At 38.4% G+C, this 23,142-nt stretch overlaps 1 protein-coding gene across 5 annotated transcripts in view; it reads left to right on the forward strand.

The window, feature by feature from the left end:
• RAB28 (RAB28, member RAS oncogene family) overlaps positions 1 to 23,142 on the forward strand; it is an 89,976-nt gene that overhangs the window by 13,217 nt on the left and 53,617 nt on the right. For all 5 annotated transcript variants that reach the window (XM_073342490.2, XM_073342489.2, XM_073342487.2 and 2 more), the window contains exons 3-4: positions 1,696 to 1,784; positions 11,519 to 11,648. In XM_073342490.2, the coding sequence (XP_073198591.1) occupies positions 1,696 to 1,784; positions 11,519 to 11,648 (219 nt within the window). The remainder of the gene's footprint in view (positions 1 to 1,695; positions 1,785 to 11,518; positions 11,649 to 23,142) is intronic.

Genomic DNA, 23,142 nt, shown 5'->3' on the forward strand with positions numbered 1-23,142 from the left:
CCAATTTTAAAAGATTTGGCTAAAAAGTCTGAACACTTAACCAAAGTAAAACAAAATGTGTTATAAAAATGTAATTGTTACATTTTGTAGCCCAAGCACAGTATATCCATGTATCTGTTTGTAACTTACTGTCTACTGTCACAAAGCAGTAGAATAAATTTTCATCAATAAGTGGGATATTTACTTGTGTAACTCATTTAATGCTAATAAAAGTTCTTCATGTAAATGCTCTGTTTCTTTATGGGTAAATAGATAACAACATTTTGCTCAAGAACATAAAGTTTGTAATATAATAATAAATATCCAATTTAAGGCTAAAACTCTCTCTGTAACCCATAGTATTTTGCTTTTTCTTCCCCCATTACATACCACACTATTGGTATGAGTTAAGAAATGTTAGACTTATGACTTATGTGGAATGTGTCACTTTATTGCATTTTTGTCTAGAAATAAAAATTAATTGGAAGTTATAGTTTTTTATACTTAAAGTATTATTAATGTATGCATTGTAGTTAGATTGGTGAAAATTTGTATTGAACTTTACTGTACTAGAGTCTGATGCTTCCTGACAATCAGTTTTGTACTGTAGAAGGTATCTGATCATAAAAGATGACAGTCAAGTTATGCACTCTGTGTGTGTTACAGGTTGGCATAGATCTGTGTGCATGTATGTATTTTTGTGTGCTAGTTTGGATTGTTTGCTCATAAAATACATCTGTTTCATTACATCTAAAGATGGCTCAGTGGACCATTGAGTTCTTTGGATGCAATAGACTTTAACAACTATGTGAATTTGACAGGTTTGCATGGACTGAAGATGATTTTTTTTTTTTACCTCTTTGCATATCATTCATTTTGGTATTTCTGTTTCTTGGGTTTTTTTAGGGGTTGTGTATAGAACAAACAAAACCCATTATCTACAGTATAGAATAATGGTCTTCAAAACTGAATTTAAAGCTACTTTGAGTGGTGTACCAAAAAGAGATGGTCTAGTCATTGGTTTAAAAAAAAATAACTTAGAGGCTGAGAATTTGTAAGCCAAGTCAGGTTTATGGCTGAGTGCCTCTTTGGAGGGGGGAGGGCAGAGGAGGAAGGATTTTGTATCCTAAAAATAGGGTTGTGTTAGCATTTCCATTATAGTCACCTAGCTGTACAGTAATACTGAGAACAGCTCTACCAAAATAGAGTTACTCTGTGCATGCATCCTAGTTTTAAATGTTTAAGACAGTTGAACAGGCGCACGGGAGATAAAATATGTGGTTAGGTTGATATTACTAGAAATAAAGGACAATGCAACTATTGTGGTATAAAGATTTGTTTTATTAAGCTTCTTTTCAGATTGCTTCTCTGAAATACATTATTAAACTTCGACTTAGGAAAACTGTACCTTATACCATTCTAGTTCTTTTCCTCCATAGAACATTTACAGTGAGATGTGGTTCATATCTAGCTATATTTTTACTGGATCTTAATGAGTATAATTTAATAGGAATTAACTTTTTTCCCCAGTTGATTTGTTCATCTCCATATTTTGACCAAACATTTATTAGGTGTACAAGAAAATATTTGTAAAAAGTACAAATATGCTGGAATTGTATCAACTGCTTTAATGTTACATTTGGAATTTAGTTGCATCTAACTTCATCAAATCAATGTCTTCAAAGAAATCAGCTTCTGCATATTTTTCTTTTTCAGGAAACTTGAATGTTACTCTTCAAGTGTGGGATATTGGGGGACAAACAATAGGAGGCAAGATGTTGGATAAATATATCTATGGAGCCCAGGTACAGTAAAAACAAAACAAAAGTTATCAACTTTGTTTTCATAATCGTACTCTTTCAGGAAACTTTTTTAGTCACAAAATTAAGCTGCTTAATTTAAAATTTATTTTAGCATTGATTTATGTGCAAGTTTTATTTTTGGATATAGTGACGTTTGCGCTGGCTTTAAAAAAAGCAGCAAAGGTGCTAGTTTGCAGATCCCTAACAACTCTCGAAAAACAGATGTATGTTTCCATGCATTGTGGCTTGGGTTGAGAAAAGCAATCACAGTAAACAGTAAAGGCTGTTTGGATATCCACATGGTATGGTAGATATACTGGCTGCTTTGAGAGCAGATGCCCCCTGAGGGGAAAAAGTAGAAGGAGGAAATTAAGAGCAATCCTACACCATTAAGCTCATACAAGCAAGTGGGGTTATAAGAGGGCAAACAAAAGGAGGCAACCAGGTAGCTAAATATTTTTTGCAGAACATGCATATAGTGAAAATTAATTTTTGCCCCAAAAGCTTATGAAACAACTTTAAGTGAATGCTAGGACTAAACAAAATATTGCAACAACATGTAGATTTATGAGATGCAGTTTTTAATGATGTGCACATAATAGGGCTGTCCAGCGATTAAAAAAATAATGGCGATTAATCACACTGTTAAACAATAATAGAATACATTTTTTTAAAATAGTTTTGGATATTTTTTACATTTTCAAATATATTGGTTTCAATTACAACAGAATACAAAGTGTACAGTGCTCGCTTTATATTTATTTTTGATTAAAAGTATTTGCACTGTAAAAAACAAAAGAAATAGTATTTTTCAATTCACCTAGTAAAGGTACTATAATGCAATCTCTTTATCTTAAAAGTTGAACTTACAAATGTAGAATTATGTACAAAAAATAACTGCATTCAAAAATAAAACAATGTAAAACTTTAACACCTACAAGTCCACTCAGTCCTCCTTCTTGTTCAGCCAATCGCTCAGACAAACAAATTTATTTACATTTGCTGGAGCTAATGCTGCCCGCTTCATGTTTACAATATCATCTGAAAGTGAGAACAAGCATTTGCATGGCACTGTTGTAGCCGGCGTTTCAAGATATTTATGTGCCAGATGCACTAAAGATTCATATGTTGCTTCATGCTTCAACCACCATTCCAGAGGACATGTGTCCATGCTGATAATGAGTTCTGCTCGATAACCATCAAAAGCAGTATGGACTGATGCATGTTCATTTTCATCATCTGAGTCAGATGCCACCGGCAGAAAGATTGATTTTTCTTTTTTGGTAGTTCAGGTTCTTCAGTTTTCACTTTGGAATGTTGCTCTCTTTAAGACTTCTGAAAGCATGCTTTACACTTCGTCCCTCTCAGCTTTTGGAAGGCACTTCAGATTCTTAATTCTTGGGTTGAGTGATGTAGCTATCTTTAGAAATCTCACATTGGTACCTTCTTTGTGTGTTGTCAAACCTGCAGTGAAAGTGTTCTTAAAATGAACAACATGTGCTGGGTCATCATCCGAGACTGCAATAACATGAAATATATGGCAGAATGCAGGTAAAACAGAGTAGGAGACATACAATTCTCCCCCAAGGAGTTCAGTCACAAATTTAATTAATGCATTATTTTTTTAATGGGCATCATCAGCATGGAAGCATGTCCTCTGGAATGGTGGCTGAAGCATGAAGGGGCATATGACTGTTTAGCATAACAGGCACGTAAATACCTTGCAATGCCAGCTACAAAAGTGCCATGCGAACGCATGTTCTCACTTTCAGGTGACATTGTGAATAAGAAGCTGCCAGCATTATCTCCTGTAAATGTAAACAAACTTGTTTGTCTTAGCAGTTGGCAGAACAAGAAGTAGGTCTGAGTGGACTTGTAGGTTCTAAAGTTTTACATTGTTTTGTTTTTGAGTGCAGTTATGTAACAAAAAAAAATCTACGTTTGTAAGTTGCACTTACCCGATAAAGAGATTGATGCACTACAGTATTTGTATGAGGTGAATTAAAAAATACTATTTCTTCTGTTTGCCATTTTTACAGTGCAAATATTTGTAATAAAAATAATAATATAAAGTGAGCACTGTGAACTTTGTATACTGCGTTGTAATTGAAATCAATATATTTAAAAATGTAGAAAAACATTGAAAAATATTGAATTTCAATTGGTATTCTATTGTTTAACAGGGCGATGAAAACTGTGATTAATCATGATTAATTTTTTTGAGTTAATCATATGAGATAACGGTAATTAATCGATAGCCCTAGCACATAATTTTATTTTTGGCTTAGTAACATCAAACTAAGTACTACATTCTTTTATTTTTGGCAATAGTTGCAACAGGAACCATAGACAATGTATATGATAAAATGTATTGTTTTCATGTATTTTTTCTTTTTACTTCTATTTTCTGGTCCCTACTTCTCACAATAAAGGGAAGAATATGGCTCTAGACTTGGACAAGAGTGGAGGCTTGGCATCACACTAATAAATATAGAACGGGGGCTGCTAATTAAAATGACTAAGATTTGCAAATTGATAGGGTAAAATAATCTGACCTCCTTGTCGATTTAAAATTTAGTCAATTTCTAAAAAAGGCTAAGTAGTTTTAAGTATTACACCTGAACCTGAGTCACCCTGGTAACGTCTGTGGTTTTACGGCCACGCTTAACTTAATTTTTTTTTAAAAAGATTTTCTCTGTCCTGTGAAAGACCTATCAAGCAACAGGTGAAAGTGACTGCAGTGAAACAAGGAAACTAACTATTCACAGTGTTCCCAATGAGCACACATACTTTTTCTTTTATTACTTTCACTGATGATTTTAGGAGTTTCTTGTAGCAATAGTAGACCCAAAAAATTCAGACCAAAGTGTGATTTTTATAAAGCTGATTGTGTTCTTTTAAATCATAGTAATCTGTAATTTAGCAGCATTGGGTGATCTGGTAACATTTCCATTAAAATAACTAAGAACTGCAAAAGCTACTTTTATTTGATTGATAAACTACACTAGTTGCAACTTTCTAATAAATTAATGTCAGTTTCCGTCTCCTTAATTCTAGTAAGTATTATGCCAAGATGTCTGTCCTCCCAGGGCTGGTCTGAACACTTTCTTAGCATTAGCTTCCCAGCAGCCTCCATGAAGAACAGATGAAACAGCATGGATAGTTCTGGAAGAAGCTGTCGTCTGTTCTCTTCCAGGCTGAAAGTTGCTTCAATGTAGGGAATCTGAAGGTTTAGTGGAAACGAAAAAGGGGAGATCGAAATAGGGCACCATGTGGAATTTGAAGGGAAGAATCCTAGTCTACGTATATAACAAAATTCTTGGGAGCAGGCAATATAGTGAAGTATAAAGAAAGGGAGTAGATAGGCAGAACATATAGCTGCATCCACCTGCATTCCATAACACAGCAGGCAGTTGAAATTGCTGGTGTTACTCGCCTTGTCACCAACGACTATAAGAAGTCACCTTAATTCAGACCCAAAACTAATTGCTCTTTAGAGATACAATCAGGTTGTTCAGAGGGATGAAATCGGAGAATCCATTTGCACTCTGACTTGATTTGTTTTTGCCTAAAGAGGTTTTTGTACTTTGATAACCTGCTACGAGATATGCTAAAGTCTAACTTTAAAAAGTGCAAATAGAAATACTGCATCCTGATCAGTTGCTCTGTTTGTTAAACCCGTGTGTATATCTTGGAATTAAGTAATGTGAAAATATAATGCATACTGAATATTAAGGTAAGGTTTCAGCCCTGGATCTTTTATTTCATAGATAAAATGATTCCATGATTGAATAATGTATTTGATCATTATAATAAGCCAAAGCTAGATATTTAATTAAGACAAAATATATGATGATATTCTTGAAGCAAAAAATTCATAAGGAATTATTACCTACTTACTTAGTGTCTTGAAATATGCCACTGCTCCAGTCTCCATTTACAAATTAACAAAAGTATTTAAATGCCTAAGAATGCAGATAGGTGTCTAATAGGATTTACAGAAGCATGTAAGCAGGTTAGACACCTAATTCCCATTGAAAGTCAATGGGATTTTGTCTCCAAAGTACCAAAATTATTTTTGAATAAGTGACTTAAGTGCCTAAATCATCAATGTGGTTTTCAAAATGTTACCATTAGTTCTTTTAATCTTTCCTGAAAAGTCAGTCCCTTCACATCCAATCACTTTTACGTGTGAGTTCATAAATCCCAGATCATTAGGCATCAGATTTATAAAGGTATTTAGGCACGTAAAGATGCAGATAGGTGCCTTATAAATCTCACTAGGTGCCTATATGCATCTTTACATGCCTAAATACCTTTTTTAAATCTGGCCCTTAATGCCTTGTTAGCTGTGAAATGAATGTATGACCGAAGCAACCATATACAGTCTGCATAAATATCTATCCAGAATATTTCATTTAGGTTCTATTAAGTGTGCAAAAGGCAATAATTTCAGTTCTTAAGGCAGATAACGTCATGTGTCATTTCCATAGAACTAATTATTAAGTACTGGTAGTTTTCTTGTTGCTTTGTCTGCAAAAAAGAAGACTTGCCTCCTGCCCCAAGGAACTTAACCATGTAAAGCTTTGGTTCTGCAACTTCTTGTGTGTGAATGGACTGCTATGCCTGTGCAAGTCACATGGACTCCACGTGGATGTAGAGGTCTACTACCCATATGCATCATTTTCCTGGGTTGGGGCATATGGTAGATACAGATTCTGCACAAGTCATTGTAAACAATATATCCTGTACCTATATCCTCTTAGTCCATGATCTGGTCAGATGACATAATCAGACTGTTGGGTGTGCTTAGTATTTGGATGAGGGGTATTCAAAGAAACTCCAGGTGCTGCAGAAATTGGCATTAGTGGCTTCCTTCTTTCTCATTCAGAATAGAATCAACTCTCCAGGATGGAGCTTTGGGTTATGGTACTGTTAGAGATGCCATCTTGTGGCTGAGGCATAGAACAGAGCTCTGGGCTTCCTATGTCACATTTTGCAATCGGAGTGGTTGGTATTAACCTTGGTGTCTCAGTCTATTTCCAATGTATCTACCTAATTTTCCATGTACTTTCAGCTGAAGAAGTTAGTAATTTACTTCCCCTCCTAAAACTGTTGTTGTTTTAGTGTTGCTAGCCCAGAATGATGTGGTTGCTGCATTCCACCCCAGAGCTGGCTAAATTTCGTGGTGGCTGAAATGATTCTAGCAGACAGTAAAGAGCTTTGGGATCTTTCTGAATGAAAGGTGCTAAGTAAATATTATTTAAACAGCCAGAGTAAGGCACCCTTTAAAAGCTAACTTAGATTTTTGTTTAATGTATTATTGTGATAATTATCAGTATAAGGAACTTTTATGTACCTATGTTAACAATGGGAAAACTTATTAAGAGATTTACAAAAGAAGATGCAAGTAGATTGGCTCCTTTTTGTACTTTTGTGAGCTATGTAGTTTGCATCTAGTCCCTAGTGAGAATGTGGCCACATCACAGATTTGCCAGTCTTGGCAACCTTTAGGTTCGTCTCTTCAGAGAAGCTGATGATTAATAGGCATAGACAGTGAACTACCTTACCTTTTAAGCATGGATGCTCTCTGCATGTTTGTAGGGGGAAGATGCCACTACGTGAGCTCCGTCTGTTCTGTGGCTAGAAGATTTCAGTGTCTATTACTTTTAATCTGAGGCTTTTCATGAGCATTCAATTTAATTTAATTTGATGTCAAATTAAAATTTGATCAGCTCTTTCGTAATCATATCTATCATTTGGATAGGGCTATAACTTGATAAGCATTGATAATAAAATATTTAAACTATAAAATTATTGGATTAGCATTTTCTTTAGTCTTTTTAATATACTACTGTTGTAAATATTTGAAACTTCTTAAATGTTTTTTCTAGTGTCAAATTATGTATAATTCCATTTAATACTGTTATGAAGCATTTAGAATTGCATTTTTATGCTGTAAATATGTTTTAGACCAACTCCCAACTCTGAGCTGTATAGCTGCAGACCCTATCCATATCTCTAGTGTAAAGTATCCTTCAGAGTTGGCATATGCTACTTCATAAATTAGCTTGTTAACAGAATAAGAGTAGTGCGGACCATACCTTCTCTAGAGACCAGCAAATCATTTCTGCAGTACACTCAGCTTCCAGTGGACTATTTTTGCAAATATGCTACAATTCAGAAACAAAAAACACTCACATGTACAGTAAGGTAGGCATAATGTCTCCATTGCCAGAATGTTGTTATGCAAGCAGGGAATATGTGCCGGAGACTAGAGAATTAACATACTGTTCACGTCGTGGTATCCTGTCAGTTCTCAAACATTTTTCTTTCTCATGGTGGGGCAGTGTGCTACATCTGTGTTACCAGGCTAATTTTAATTGTTTTTCTTTCTCATTTTTTATCCTTTAAAAATGCCTCCAAGTGTATTTCATGTGCATGTTGGGGAAATAGCAATGATTGAATTTTATATCTGTTCTCTCTGTACTTAAAGTATTGTAAGTTTGGGGAGGATACACTGTATTTTTCCAGAGAAAATGAAGGTTGAATCTCTGCTTTCAGTAGAAAACCGAACTAAATATTAGATATGAAGTTGTGACCAGCACCTCCATAATTGTAAAGTTCAGAATAAGTCAGTGGTAGAGCATTATACATTATCTTTTTGTTGGGGCAAAAAATAAGATTACAGATTAGTATTTAGTGTAAAGGCCATAAAATCAGTCTGTCCTTGTCTTCTATTGCATCCCTGCCAGTCCATGTCTCAAATAATAGAGTTACACTGATATAAAACCTGGGTAACACATTGATATCCGGTATTTGAAGACAGCATTGGGCCTGTTTCCACAATTTGTGGATATCCTGGGTTGCAATCAAAGTAAGCCCCAAGAGATGAAAGGAGAGAGTAGTGAACACTGTCAATCCTATATCATTTCCATGAGTTCAGACATCCGCATTTGCTTCTGTTGTTTAATTAAGAAGAGGGTGCGGTTCCGGATATACTGAGAGTGATCTCCCAGTTCATGCATAAGGGGTAACCTGGAAAAAAGTCTAGACATTGGAGTGGGAGAAAGAGAAACAGCAGGGAGAAGTCGGTATTGTTAGAGGTGTGTGTGTGCGTGCACACGGGCAGGCAGGCAGGCCATGGCAGAATTGTGCAGGACCTTAGGAGCAAGTACCAAGAGTTTAAACTTGTTGTGTGGGACAATCAGTGAGAGGATTCAAAGACAGGGAATGATTGAGGAAAGTACATCATTTTTTAAGGCAGTGTTGGAGATGGCCTGGAAGGTAATAGTAAGGACACTGTGGAGCTACAGCTGCTAGAACTCACTTCAAGAGTATCTTCCATGAAACCTCTGTTGTGGGATTCCTTTTCTCCTAAGGGGGAGCAGAGGCTATGCTTGGCTTTGCAGCAGCACAGTGGTGGTCTGAAGAGATACTGGAGACAGCCAGCCCATCATGTTAGGTATAAATATTTTAAATACGTTACTCTGCATTAATTTTGTTTAACATGCTGCTATCGCCCAAGTGTCTTCTGAACTCTGGAGCTATCTGAGATAAGGACTGTCATGCTTTGCTACTAAATGGGGAAGGTGGCAGTACTGGAGCTGGAAGGAGCATGCCACATGCTCCTCCTCATTTTCTACCAACCTCACTCCTATTCTCCTACCTAAACAACCCCTACCCTTGTGCTCCCCTTCTTCCATTCCCATTAGACATGGCACAACACTGTGTCTTGCTCACAACAAAGCTTCCACTAGTAAAACAAAAATTTGGATACAGTGCAGTTTTTTGGCATCCCAACTGTCAGGTAGCTATGATAAATTGTGTTAAGCTTTCTGCCCTCACTGGGGTGTTGCTTTATTGCCCAAATCAAGATGAATGAAGGTGGGGCTTTGCCAAGGGGGTCTATCTTTTCATTTCAAGACCTTACCATCCTCCTTTATTTTCTGCCACTCTGTTTTTATAACAGCCACAAATTGCTCAAAAATCCATTTGTGTAGAATAGCCACTTGGTTAGTAGGCAGTATGTATCTATTACATTCTCCTTGGTATTTGATGGCACATCTCCAGTTCACAATGATCTTTATTTTGAGTTTCCATGTGAACACTTTCAGTCCTCACAGTCAACTGTTACCTTGATTGACCTGTTCATGAGCATACTTGCTTCAGGGCATGGCTTGTCCCAATCCCAGTCTCTTTGTACCCCTTCCCCCTTCCCCCCAATTCCTACTGTATAACTGATGTTCAAAGTTAGGAAAGTAACTTTGCTATATAACTGCTACTTCCCTCCTGCATATTTCCAGGTTGAAATATTTCGGAAGAATGGGTAGAGTAGGAGTAAGGAGATCAGTAACTGGGAGAGATGGAGTCAAGGGGCAGGCGATGGAAGAGTTGGAAGGGAACGGTTGGTGCAAGACATTAGATTCAGTGAGTGAGATAAAAGAGGAAAGAGTGTTTCGTGGGGAAGAGGGTGAAAGGGAGATCATGCTAGTTCTTGTCCATCTCCTTGAAGAAGCTGATAATACTGTACGGAGAGGGAGGAATCAAAGTTGTCGTAGGTTATAAGCAGGGCTTCTGAAGGAATAGTAAAGCGGTTTTGCAAGGAAGTTGGTGGTACATAAGGAGAAAAGGATGGATTTGTAGTGGAGGAACGCTACGTGGTCTTTGTGATTTTTCTTTAGAGGTATATAGAACGATGGGAACAGGATCAGCAGAAGCAGATTCTGGATGTGAGCCTGGGCTATGGGATATTGAATTGGAGGGAACAGTGGGAGAGAAGGACAAAGGGGTGAATAATTGAGAAGAGAATGAAGGTGAGAGCTGACCATTGAATCCATGGAGGAAAAAAGATGAGAAGAGATAGGCTAAAGCCTGCAGGGAAGTCAGGGATGTCAATGGACTTTCGCCACAAAATAATGGACTTTATGGGACACCTGACTAATATCTGTCTTTTGAATATTTCTCACTTAGGACATGACCTAAAGTCCATTTAAGTCAATGCTAGTCTCTCCATTGACCTATGCTGAGCTTTTGATCAGGCCCTTAGAGTTTTGTTAAAAGCCTGCCAATACTTGTCTTCTACAACAGTAAAGGACTGGAGCTGGCTTTTTGCCCCAGCTGGGAGAATAGAAGCAGCAGGCAGGCAATAAGAAATATGTGATTCACAATTTAAAAAAAAAAAAAATCAAATCTGGAAACCTATGGTGAAAACTAGATAATTAGCAGCCCTTTTACAACTTAGTTTTTACAATCATAGAATATCAGGGTTGGAAGGGACTTCAGGAGGCCATCTAGTCTAACCCCCTGCTCCAAGCAGGACCAATCCCTAACTAAATCAATATTAACTTTCATTTTGAAAAGCTTTTGAGGTTTTTAAAAGAAATGTAAATGTTGGACAGTGACATTCTACTCTGAGTAATATACTGGTTGCTGTTTTTCTTTGCTAAATTTCCATTGTGTTTCTCTAGCTGTGATACAATTAATATATGAGTAATAAAGTCTGTGTACTGCTATGTGTCTTATCTCATAAAATATTTATTTAGTGGAGTTGCTTGAATCCTAACTGTTCAGTTTGGATTACAATAATAATAATAATAAAACAAAATTTACAATTAGTGGCATCTCAGCTTTTGAAGAATTTTAAAAAATAAACTTAATGTGAATTTAATAGTAACTTATTGCAATGAATAACTTTTGTCAATGTATAATGTTTCAAATATATCTTTTCTCCTCAGGGTATCCTTTTGGTATATGACATCACCAATTACCAGAGCTTTGAAAATTTAGAAGACTGGTATAATATGGTAAAGAAAGCAAATGAAGAATCAGAAATTCAGCCACTTGTGGCGTTGGTAGGCAATAAAAGTAAGTTATTAATGCATAAATACTAGTTAATTGAAGTACTTTGGCTGTTTGTTTAATATTGAGAAATACTATAAGACAGATCTTTAGTTACAAAGGAACAACATAATGGGTTTTATGTTTTAGGTCTTTCTAAATTCTATATTGTAACAGTGACTGTTTTTCTTTGCTAGGTGGAAATCAGTTAATAAAATAATCTGCTTCCATAATTTAAAAGCATGGAATTAAGCTTTAAGCATAAAAAGAGATTTTTTCCTGGAACATTTTTATTTTCTTGCATACCGTCTATAATTTAGAGGTGGATTATTCTCCATAGTTCTGTTGGTATTTGTCATTCATTGTAAACCCTTTTTTGATCATCAGAACATAGTTTAATCCTTTTCTTACTCTTAATCATCAAAAACCCTTCTTAAGAAATTATTTCCCAATCATAAAAATACCAGCTGGATCCTAATTTTCTCCTGGTTTTAATCAGTCCTTCAGAAACTCCCTGATTAGAAATCACAGGGCTTCATCCCACTTCTCTTAATCTTTTTACCATTAACTTCAGTAGGAGCAGGTTATGCCCAGTTTAAAAAGATAAAAAAAGCCATGCAATGAAAAAGTTCTAATAATCTTTAGTAACGGACATATATTTGTTTAAATAACACAAAGGGTAAAACACATTTTTGTGTCTTTCTCAAATAATTCATGTTCATGTCAAGAACAAACCTGATACATTTCATCCAGAAAGATAACTTTTTGAAACTGTTACAAGCAAATGAAAGTAAAGTTGAGATACGTTAATTCCTAGCCGTTAACTCTAGAGTTGCAACCGCAATGCTGAAACTATTTCTGATGTTCATTATGAAAGACTGCTTTTGTTTTTCTGGGAAGAACACAGAGCAACACTTAGTTACAATATATAAATAGCACTTCTGAAAGTATAACATAGACTCTGTTGTACCATAACACACCAGAGCCAATAGTACAGATTCTGTTGAAATCCAAATGAAAAATATTTTTCATTGATTTATATTCTACCTAGAAATTGGACTTTCCACCTGGAGTTGTGCAAAGCTTGTAAAGTATTTACAAGAGGATACACATAAGTAATGCTGTTTTGCTGGAATGACACCATCATAGACAGAAAATCAGACATTGATTTTCAATTTCGGTTAAAGGAGAGAACTGTATCTCTGTTATATAATTTGAGTCAAATTCTTTTCTTAATTATGTACATGAAACCTCATTAAACTAGTGGAACTCACTGAATACAACTGAAAGTAGGATTTGGTTTTATGGGTCTGTATGAATTTTTGAATAGCAGACTGACATTGACCAAGAAAAGGGCCTGTAGCTCATAAATATATGAGCTGAAGGAGTGGGGTACCTCTCATCTGTTTTGGAGAGCCTCTAATTTATGTCTGTTCTGTGGCCAGCTGGATATGAAAATAAAGCAAAATAGAACTTTCTTGTGATCCTAAAGAATGTATAGTGCTGTTATGGAAATCTCTAGAAGTATGGCATCTCTCCAGAGGAAGGGAGCATGGAATGCTACGTAGATTAGTAATTATTTTATATCCAAGTGCCTTATTGCTATTTAACCATGACCGGAATGAAGCATTTAGAAATTAATTACCTTTCCAAACTTTATAACAGGAAGAGGAAATCAAAGAAGGATTCTATCTCAATATGTCCTGAGTACTTTATTGTATTCATGCTCCTGTTGTGACACAAGCAGGCAGATAATAAGATCAGTACTCACAGGAGAAGTATGGTTTTGATGCCTATGTATCACAGGGGTTAAAGCTAACACAACTGACAACTGCGTCTAAATAAATGCATTCCATTTAGAATGGCTCAGCTTCTGCAGTCAGTAGGTGATGATAGGAAAACGTGTTGGGAGCTGCGACCTATTTGGAACATACAGAGTCACAGATTTAAAGGCCCGAAGGGAGCATTATGATCATCTAGTCTAACCTCCTGCATAACACAGGGTAAATAATCTCATCCAATAATTTCTGTCTCAAAACCATAATTTATGTTTGAGCTACAGCATATCTTTTTAGAAAACTGCAAAAAATGCTGAGTACCAAGCAGTTCCCATTCAAGTCAGTACTTTTGAAAATCAGGCCACTATTTAGGTGACTAAATATTGACTTAAGAGCCCAACTTTCAAAAATGCGTGGTTAAAGTCTTGGCATATGTTTAAAGGTGCTGGTGTCCCTTTTCAGTATCTTAATGTTACTTTGCTTTAAACTCCCATTTATCATACTATTCCACATATTGATACCACCTGTGAAGGAATAGGAACTTTTCTTGATGTCAGTTAGTCCTCTTGTGAAAGCGTTTAACTGAAGTGGGGAAATAATTCTCATTTAGATAATATTTTAAGAAGGGGGAAGAGATGATATCTTAAGTCTACATTTTCCTCCTTCACTTTGAACTACGTACATACATGCATTAAGGTAGTTGAAAATACCTTTTCCAAATAAATGCTGTTTTCAAATGGTGCAAGTTATCATCAAGTATTGTAGAATGTTAATGTAGTTGTGTACTGCATCTTCTTATGATACTTGCTAGGCATAGAAGAAGACAGTTAGCATATTTGTTAGTAAAGAGTTTTTTTTTTTTTTTTTTTTAAATTCTGCTTTCGCTGTACTACTAAATGGTTTGGAAGTGAACATGTTGGTAAAATGACAGGTTTCAGAGTAACAGCCGTGTTAGTCTGTATTCGCAAAAAGAAAAGGAGTACTTGTGGCACCTTAGAGACTAACCAATTTATTAGAGCATAAGCTTTCATGAGTTACAGACTTTTTGGTAAAAGTCATCTTTTTGAATGACAAGGTGAGTGAGGTAATATCTTCTATTGGAACAACTTCTGTTGCTGAGAGAGACGAGCTTTTGAGTCACACAGAGCTCTTCTTCAGGTCTGGGAAAGGTACTCAGAACCTTACAGCTAAATGCAAGATGGAACAGATTGTTCAGCAAAAGTAGGTAGCACATATTCTAAGGGACCATTCAAGGTAGAGTGACCCATTAACATCTCTGCAGTTTTAGGACAAAACGGGGGGGGGTTAGTGGATTACAGATTGTTGTAATAAACCATAAATCCAGCGTGTCTGTTCAGTCCATGATTTTTGGTATCTAGCAGAATTATGAATGTAAGTTCCATGTCTGTCTTTTGAAAGTGTTGTACACATTTCCTTTGAGGATGAGGACTGATGGTCAGATATAGAGTGATCGCTTTGTGAAGTGTTCACCCCACAGGTGATGTAAGGTTAGGGTGACCATATTTCCCAAAGGGAAAAAGGGACACCACATGGGGCTAGCCTGAGCCTTTATCCCCCCATGCAGGGCTGGCCCAAGCTGCTCACCCACCCCTGCTCCTCCCTGCATGAGGCTCTCCCCATGCAAGGCTGGCTCCCCCACTCTCCACATGCAAGGCTGGGGCTGGCATCACTGTTCACCCAAACCCCGCCTGCCCCCTGCCAAAGCCCTGCCCCCTCTGTGTGAGGGTGCCATTGCCACTCCCCCCCACACACACACACATTCCTCCGCACCCCAGTTTTTTGACTTGATCAGTTGGCAAGTGTAAATTGGACAAATGCCCATTTTTAGCAAAAAAGTCAGGATGGTCAGGACAGGGCTTAAAAAAAGGGACTGTCTCGGCCAAAATATGGTCACCCTATTTAGGGTGTTTTTGTCTCTCACCATTTTCCTGTGAGAGTTCATTCAAGAGTGTGGTGATAATTGCTATTGGGGCATTTAGTGCACTATGCTCTCATATGAACTCTCACAGGAAAATGATAAAAGACAAAAGCACCCTTACAATATGTGCTAACTACTTATGCTAAACAAATCTATTCTATCTTGCATTTAGCTGTGAGGTTCTGAGTACCGTTCCCAGACCTGAAGGAGAGCTCTCTGTGACTCAAAAGCTTGTTTTTCTCTCTACAACAGAAGTTGGTCCAATAGAAGATATTCCCTCACTCATCTTGTCTCTCTAATATCCTGGAACAGACATGGCTACAACTATATCTTTTGGAATGGGCAGAAAAGGCAGATTAAACTTTTGTATCAATTGGCTTTCATCCCCAGTTCCTTATAACAAGGTCTATTAGTACTTTGTTATCCTTACTTCCAATGACTTTTATTACTTGTCTCAGATAGTTTTCACTCTCTTCTCTGTAGCAGCCAGTTGTAGTCTTGTTCTGTGTAAGTGGAGATCTCATCCAAAGTCATAATCATGACCACGGTGTATCAAGCTTGTGGGGTCCTTCATTGAGACAAGACATCAGAAACTAAACCGTAATGATTGCTAATTCCATAAATGATCAGAGTATCCACGGATATATAGCATCACCAGGGATCCTAGTTTTCCGTAATTAAAATCCCCCAAATTCTCTGATTAAAAAACCCATAAAAATCTTATTTTTTTCCGCAATTAAAATGAGACGCTGAACTTTAGTTTCCCTAGCCACAGGTATCGGTTGAACACAGTGTTTTATTGATACACTGGAACCCCATTTATCCAACCTAATTGGAACCGGGGCCACATTGGTTAATCGAAAATTCAGATAATCCGGAGAGCTTCAGCCCCGTACGGCGGGGCTCTTACTTTCAGCCGTGTGTGGTGGAGCTCGGGCTTCAGCTGACAGCCCACGCCCCGATTCGGGCTGTCAGCCCTAGCTTGGTTAATACGAAGAGCTGGGTGATGGAAACTCAGATAAACGGGGTTCTACTGTATATGTTTTTATTTTTTCACAAAATGTAAAAACTAAAGATTCTCTGTAAAAACACAAATTCTGCATTTTTCCATGGCAAACGGATTTATTGGATTCCTAATGATCACTTGTCACAAAATACAAATAAGGTGATTTTAATTTCAACTAATTTAAAATGTTTTTTACTTCTCTAAAGACCAAATTTTCAAGTGTGGATGTTTGAATTTTACCAACAAAACCTGCTTTTTTGTGTAAAATCCAGGTATGTTAACAGTATGATACTTAGAATCTTGATCTAGCAAAGCACTTAAACAAGTAGTCAGTGGAATTACTCCTGTTCATTAAATTAGGCACATATTTTCTGTTCGTTTCTCCTAGCCTTTTATGGCTTCTTCCAGCTACCTGTCTTAGAGCGGTGTTTTTTCTCATCTGCTTTTCAGTTAGCTTTTGGAGATTATTCCAATAATGTTTATTTCTGCATTTCTCCCTTGCAGTAGTGTAATTACGAAGACTTCCAGTGTTGCAAGTAGAAATCCTTTCTTGCCAGTACGCTGCATTAATGGGAGGGACACAAAGGTGGGGGGGCACGTGACTTCCCCACATGACCCTGCACGTGACTCCTCCTCGCCAGGGTCCCCCTTGCTCTCCCTGTCCCCTCCCCATGATCCACATCCATCCTACGTTATCTGTGGGGAGGGGAGTTCCGTCCTCCTCCCGCTGTGCCGAAGACTTTTGCTGTACATACCCCAGGGAGGGGAGGACTCAGAGACACAGCTGCGTGGAAGGGCTAGGGGCCAGGCTGGGGGCGGTATAGCCATGCCAAAGGAGCTGCCGGTGTGGGGCTGCTCGGTGGCCCCACGTTCTGCTCCTTTCACCGCTGCAATTCTCGGGAGGGTCATGAACCGCATGGCTATCCCAGGAACCACAGCGGCGAAAGGGGCAAAACGTGCAACTCCTCCGGCAGGGCTGCTGTACAGACCCCATGCAGGAGGACTCAGAAGATGCAGCTGCTTGGAAGGGCTGGGGGCGGGCTCCTCCTGTGTCTTTCCGGTACGCCATACCAGCTATAAATATCTTACTGGTATGGCGTACCGTACCGTACCACCGTACTTGCATCACTGAAGGCTGCCATTAGACACTATTTCCACAGTGGTTATTCTGCATGTTTAATTGCAGTCCCATTAATTAGAAGTTTTCTTTGTGACTTCTAATGATGTTGTATTCAGCATCTGATCATTTGGACAGACAGCCTTAATTTGGCCTGCTTCGTACTTTTTAAGCACTTATGAACTGCATGCATCTGCAGTGTTGTGTTTCTGTAGTGACACATTTGATGATTTGGGTATGTTGACAAAGTTACAATATGCATCTCTCTCTCTCTCTCTCTCTCACTCTCACTCTCTCTCATTTTTTAAAAGAAAACTTAATTATTTGGCTGTTCTGCAGGGTAGAAAATGGGAAGAAACCCAGGGTTCCATCCACTGAATACTGATAAGGAAATCCATACTGAGGATTTACCTGGAGCTGTTAAGCATTGCTTGTATCTGGCTTTCTTTTCAGAAATAGTTATGAATGTGTATGTGGTGTTTTTGGTGTTTTTTTTTATACAACAGTTGCAACAAGATTGTTTACTGAAGTTTTTCTTCCAAACATCTCTGGCATGTTTTGCAGATTGGCTTCACAAATGACATGCACTCCATTCAGCAGCATGTGTGTTAGGCTTTTTCTCCTGTGGCACTTATATATGCACATTTGTCTCTTGTGGACACGAACACCTTTGTGTAAGGAATATCTGACTCATTAGTATTTTCAGCATTTCTTAGGAAGCAGTTTTATCATATGTGGCTTCCATCATTACACATCCTCAATATTAACATCTTTGAAATCATAATATTAAGTAGTAGTTACTTTAACACAGAAAACTGCCAAAAACTGCTTAGATAACTTTACTGTTTGTTTTACATCAGTAGCCTGCTAGTCAAAGACTTTAGGTAGACCTTCAGAACCCAGCCACTGAGATGTTGGTGTGAATGCCCTTTCCAGGTAGAAGTTTGTTTTGCCTCCAGGTGGGGATGCAGAATTGTGTTATTCAGAGCACTAAACACCATATTAATTATTGTTTTTATCAAATTTAAAAGAGCTACTTTTCCAGTTTGGCATAATCACAATACGATAACTTTCACAGTCTTGTGGTTTTTTCCCATGGAGCAGGTTGCAGAAGTATCTAACTTTCTCTTTTCAGTACAGTACAATATTATTAGTTGACAATCACATGAGCTTTTCTTTTATAACTATCTGGACTATCTCTGCTTTATACTGCAGGATTCAAAATTAGGTAGAAAAGATTTCATTAAAAATTTGCTTTAGCCTCTTGATATATGTTCCCTGTATAGTTAGTTTCTTTAAAGTCTTTCAGGCTTGTCTTCAGAAGCAGATCCTCTAGGCAAGCAGGGTAACCTGACCTTGCTTAACTTCCAGAGGATTAAACCATCCAGAAGTAGGAGAAGCTGAAGAAACCCCAAAATTTAGGAGACAGTCCCTGCCTTCCTTGTCCCTCTCCCTCTGCTCACACCAACCTTACTTTGAGAGAACTATACTATTTGTTAATTTAGTACTGGCTTTCTTAGGTGTGTTGGGATGAGTTGAGGTCCCTTAAGTTTTTCATGTTTTTTTCCTCCTCTTGCTTCTGGAGTATTTATCTCTTCTCTGTGCAGCAGGAAAGAAGGAATTTGCCCTGCAGATTAGATCATTAGGAGCAGGAGACAGAAAAAAACACAAAAACTTAGGGGAACCATCCTTCTATGAGAAAACAGTACTGTTCTCTTCAGGATATATGGTCTCTTTTCTCCTAGTCTTCTGTTATGATGGGGTTTTCTTCCTTTCTCGTCTCTTCTTCCTTTACTTTCCCACATCATATCTCAGTGGTCTTGTTAGGCTCAGTTTGAAGGCATGTCTATCTACACTACAAACTTAAGTCAACCTATGTTAGGTTGACTTACAGCTACCTCAGTAATACTGCAGTAGTTCATGTCCACACTACCCTCCGTCTAGCGGTGGTGAGTGTCCCCACCAGGAGTGCTTCCACTGACTTGAGAGGCAGTGTGAGGAGCTTCCTACCTGGAGACTGGCTGCCCCCCCGGCTCGCTGCTTGAAACACAGCAGCTGCCTGGGCTCCCAGTGCATAGTTCCATGCCTGGAGCCTGGGTGCAGGCAGGTTCCCAGCAAGGAGTGGGGAGCTGGGCACCTCAATGCAGCCAGGTATGGGAGCTCGAGAAGTAGCGTGGCTAGGAGTGGGGAACCTGGACCGTGGGGGTAGCCTGGCTCCGAGTGGGGAGCCAGGGCAGTAGCCTGGGTCTGAGCGGGGAGCCCAGTGGGCAACTGGGCTCTAGCTGGAGCCCCCCACTCATCCCGGGGTCACAGCACAATCTGTGAGCAGCTTTCTTGTCAATTTCACAGCTCCCGCATGAAGCCCTGAAATAGATAAGAATGACTTCCAAGAGCTGATGTAAGTAACCCACAGAGTCTAAAATGGACTCTGTGTCGCCCTAGCTATACCGACATAAGCCCTACGCCTCTCGTGGAGGTGGAGTTGTTGTTATGTCAATGTAGTAAGGCACTTATATTGGTGGAAGCAAGGCTGTAGTGTGTACCCTGACATAATTAGGTTGATGTAAACTGCGCAAGTATAGATTGTAACCAAGGTCCAGCCAAATCTGCCTCCTTCATTTGCAGCCTATCATCAATTAAATCAGTTGCTTAATCACATCAGCACTTCTCAAGCTTTTATTTTTATTTATTCAGTAAGCAACTGATTAACATTTCACATTTATTTTCTGACAGCAAAATTAAATACTGAATTTCACATTTGTTGTAAAATCTGTGATGACTGTGATAATACAGCTTTTCTAAAACAGGAATGTTAATAACAGAAGTAAAGAACTTGTTTGCTAAAGTCAATTACAATACTAAAGTTACATTGTATTAAATATTAATCAAGGCAGCATGGAATGATGAAATAAGCTCCAGTTCTCAGCAAGTAGTTCAAAACAAAAACCTGTGTGTTGACTTTATCCCTTTAAGATACTGTATTCTACAAGTTTATTAAGTATTATCACAAGCTAAGACAAGTAAATTTTGTACAGTAAGATCTTTGCTTTTTTTTAACTTTGTGTGTTCACTTTCTAACAATTCAGTAATTCACTGTAAGCTTTCTAGTCATTAGTGTGAGTTAGCATGGTTCTACTATATTTTATTTGATTTGTGGTTTTTTTTTTACCATGACTAGTTCTTTTATATTTTCTGTATCTGATGTATTAACAGACTCCTCAAGTGTCAAACCAACATTCTCTGTGGATATATTGTAAACAAAAATTAACCCAGGTTGCATGGGAGCTACTCTCTTTTTGATTTATAGCTGCCTAGATAGTCTCAGGGCGGTGGTTATCTGTAAATTATATTGGGGGTAGAAATTATCAGGCACCAGTGTATGGTGGATGGATGAATGATTTCTACTCTTAGAGATATTAACCAGATCCTCTCCCCAATAAAGACTAATAACTCAGATTTTTAAACAGTCTTCATGACAGATGAGGGCATAGAGGAGAGTGCATCAACACTAATTAAGAATGTTGACTCTATGTTCGCCTTAGCAATGATTAATTGATCTTGGAGTGCTATCTCTGAGCAGGAAATGATGTGCTGTTATATTGTGAAGTTTAAAGGTTATATTTTAGTGTACCCTTTAACTTGCATTCACACAAAATACAATCTTATTACCTATCTTATCTGACCACAAAAAAGAAACATTTTCCAGTCTACGTATGAATGTTTGGCTTTAGAGTGCACTCATGTGAATCCTTTCTATATCAGGGCTTTCCTGGTCTGCTTTGAGTCCAGTTATTGCCTCCATTACCCTTTCTTCCCCAGCTAATCAAACTTCAAAATATGTGTATTTTCTCAATAACCTTCCCTTTCTGAGAGGCTGGCTTGTTCAATATAAAGTTCAAAAGAACACAGTTCTTCCACCAACCTTTCGAGCTGGCTCCTGCTCCCTGCAGGGTTGCGCTCTGCAGATCCTCTGCCTGGGAACTAAGGAGAGTGTCTGTGTAGAGCAGTTCACACAATCCTCCTGCTCATTTGAGTTTCTCCGGAATGAACTCAGCCTAGTCATATACCCCACAGCAGGCCTGTTCCTAGGCCGGTCTACAGTGACCAGATCTGCACTGACAAAGTTTTGTCAGGTTAGCTCTGTGGGTCTGGGGTGCCAAAAAATCACATACCCCAGACAGCCAGAACTATGCCAGCAAACCCCTCCAGTGTAGATGCAGCTATGGCAACAGAAGAGTGCTTCTGTTGGCGTAACTAATGTTTTTCGGGGAGGTAGTATAACTATACTGATAATAGGAGTACTTGTGGCACCTTAGAGACTAACATTTATTTGGGCATAAGCTTTTGTGGGCTACAGCCCACTTCATCGGTTGAATAGAATGGAACATATAGTAAGAAGATCATAATATACACACGCACAGAACATGAAAAGGTGGAGTAAGAGGCTAATTAATTAAGATGAGCTATTATCAGCAGGAGAAAAAAAACTTTTGTAGTGATAATCAAGATGGCCCGTTTAGACAGTTGATAAGAAGGTGTGAGGATACTTAACATGGGAAATAGATTCAATATCTGTAATGACTCAGCCACTCCCAGTCTCTGTTCAAACCCAAGTTAATGGTATCTAATTTGCATATTAATTCAAGCTCAGCAGTTTCTCCCTGGAGTCTGTTTCTGAAGCTTTTCCGTTGCAAAATTCCCATCTTTAAGTCTGTTACTGAGTGGCCAGAGAGGTTGAAGTGTTCTCCTATCGGTTTTTGAATGTTACGATTCCTCATGTCAGATTTGTGTCCATTTATTGTTTTGCATAGAGACTGTCTGGTTTGGCCAATGTACATGGCAGAGGGGCATTGCTGGCACATGATGGCATATATCACATTGGTAGATGTGCAGGTTAATGAGCCCCTGATGGCGTGGCTAATGTGATTCGGTCCTATGATGGTGTCACTTGAATAAATATGTGGACAGAGTTGGCATCAGGCTTTGTTGCAAGGCAGGTTCCTGGGTTAGTGTTTTTGTTGTGTGGTGTGTGGTTGCTGGAGAGTATTTGCTTCAGGTTGGGGTGCTGTCTGTAAGCAAGGACTGGTCTGTCTCCCAAGATCTGTGAGAGTGAGGGATCATTTTTCAGGATAGGTTGTAGATCTTTGATGATGCACTGGAGAGGTTTTAGTTGGGGTCTGAAGGTGACAGCTAGTGGCGTTCTGTTATTCTTTGTTGGGCCTGTCCTGTAGTAGGTGACTTCTAGGTACTCTTCTGGCTCTGTCAGTCTGTTTTTTCACTTCAGCAGGTGGGTATTGTAGTTTTAAGACTGCTTGATAGAGATCTTGTAGGTGTTTGTCTTTGTCTGAGGGATTGGAGCAAATGCGGTTGTATCTTAGAGCTTGGCTGTAGACAATGGATCGTGTGGTGTGTCCTGGATGAAAGCTGGAGGCATGTAGGTAAGTATAGCAGTCAGTAGGTTTCTAGTATAGGGTGGTGTTTTATGTGACCATTGCTTATTAGCACAGTAGTGTGCAGGAAATGGACCGCTTGTGTGGATTGGTCTAGGCTGAGGTTGATGGTGCTGAGGTTGTTGAATGATTTCAACAATTTCCGTCCCACCATCAACCTCAGCCTAGACCAGTCCACACAAGCAGTCCATTAACTTGGGTTTGAATACAGACTGGGAGTGGCTGGGTCAT

This window comes from Lepidochelys kempii, chromosome 4 (assembly GCF_965140285.1).
Source record: "Lepidochelys kempii isolate rLepKem1 chromosome 4, rLepKem1.hap1, whole genome shotgun sequence".
Lineage (NCBI taxonomy): Eukaryota > Metazoa > Chordata > Testudines > Cheloniidae > Lepidochelys > Lepidochelys kempii.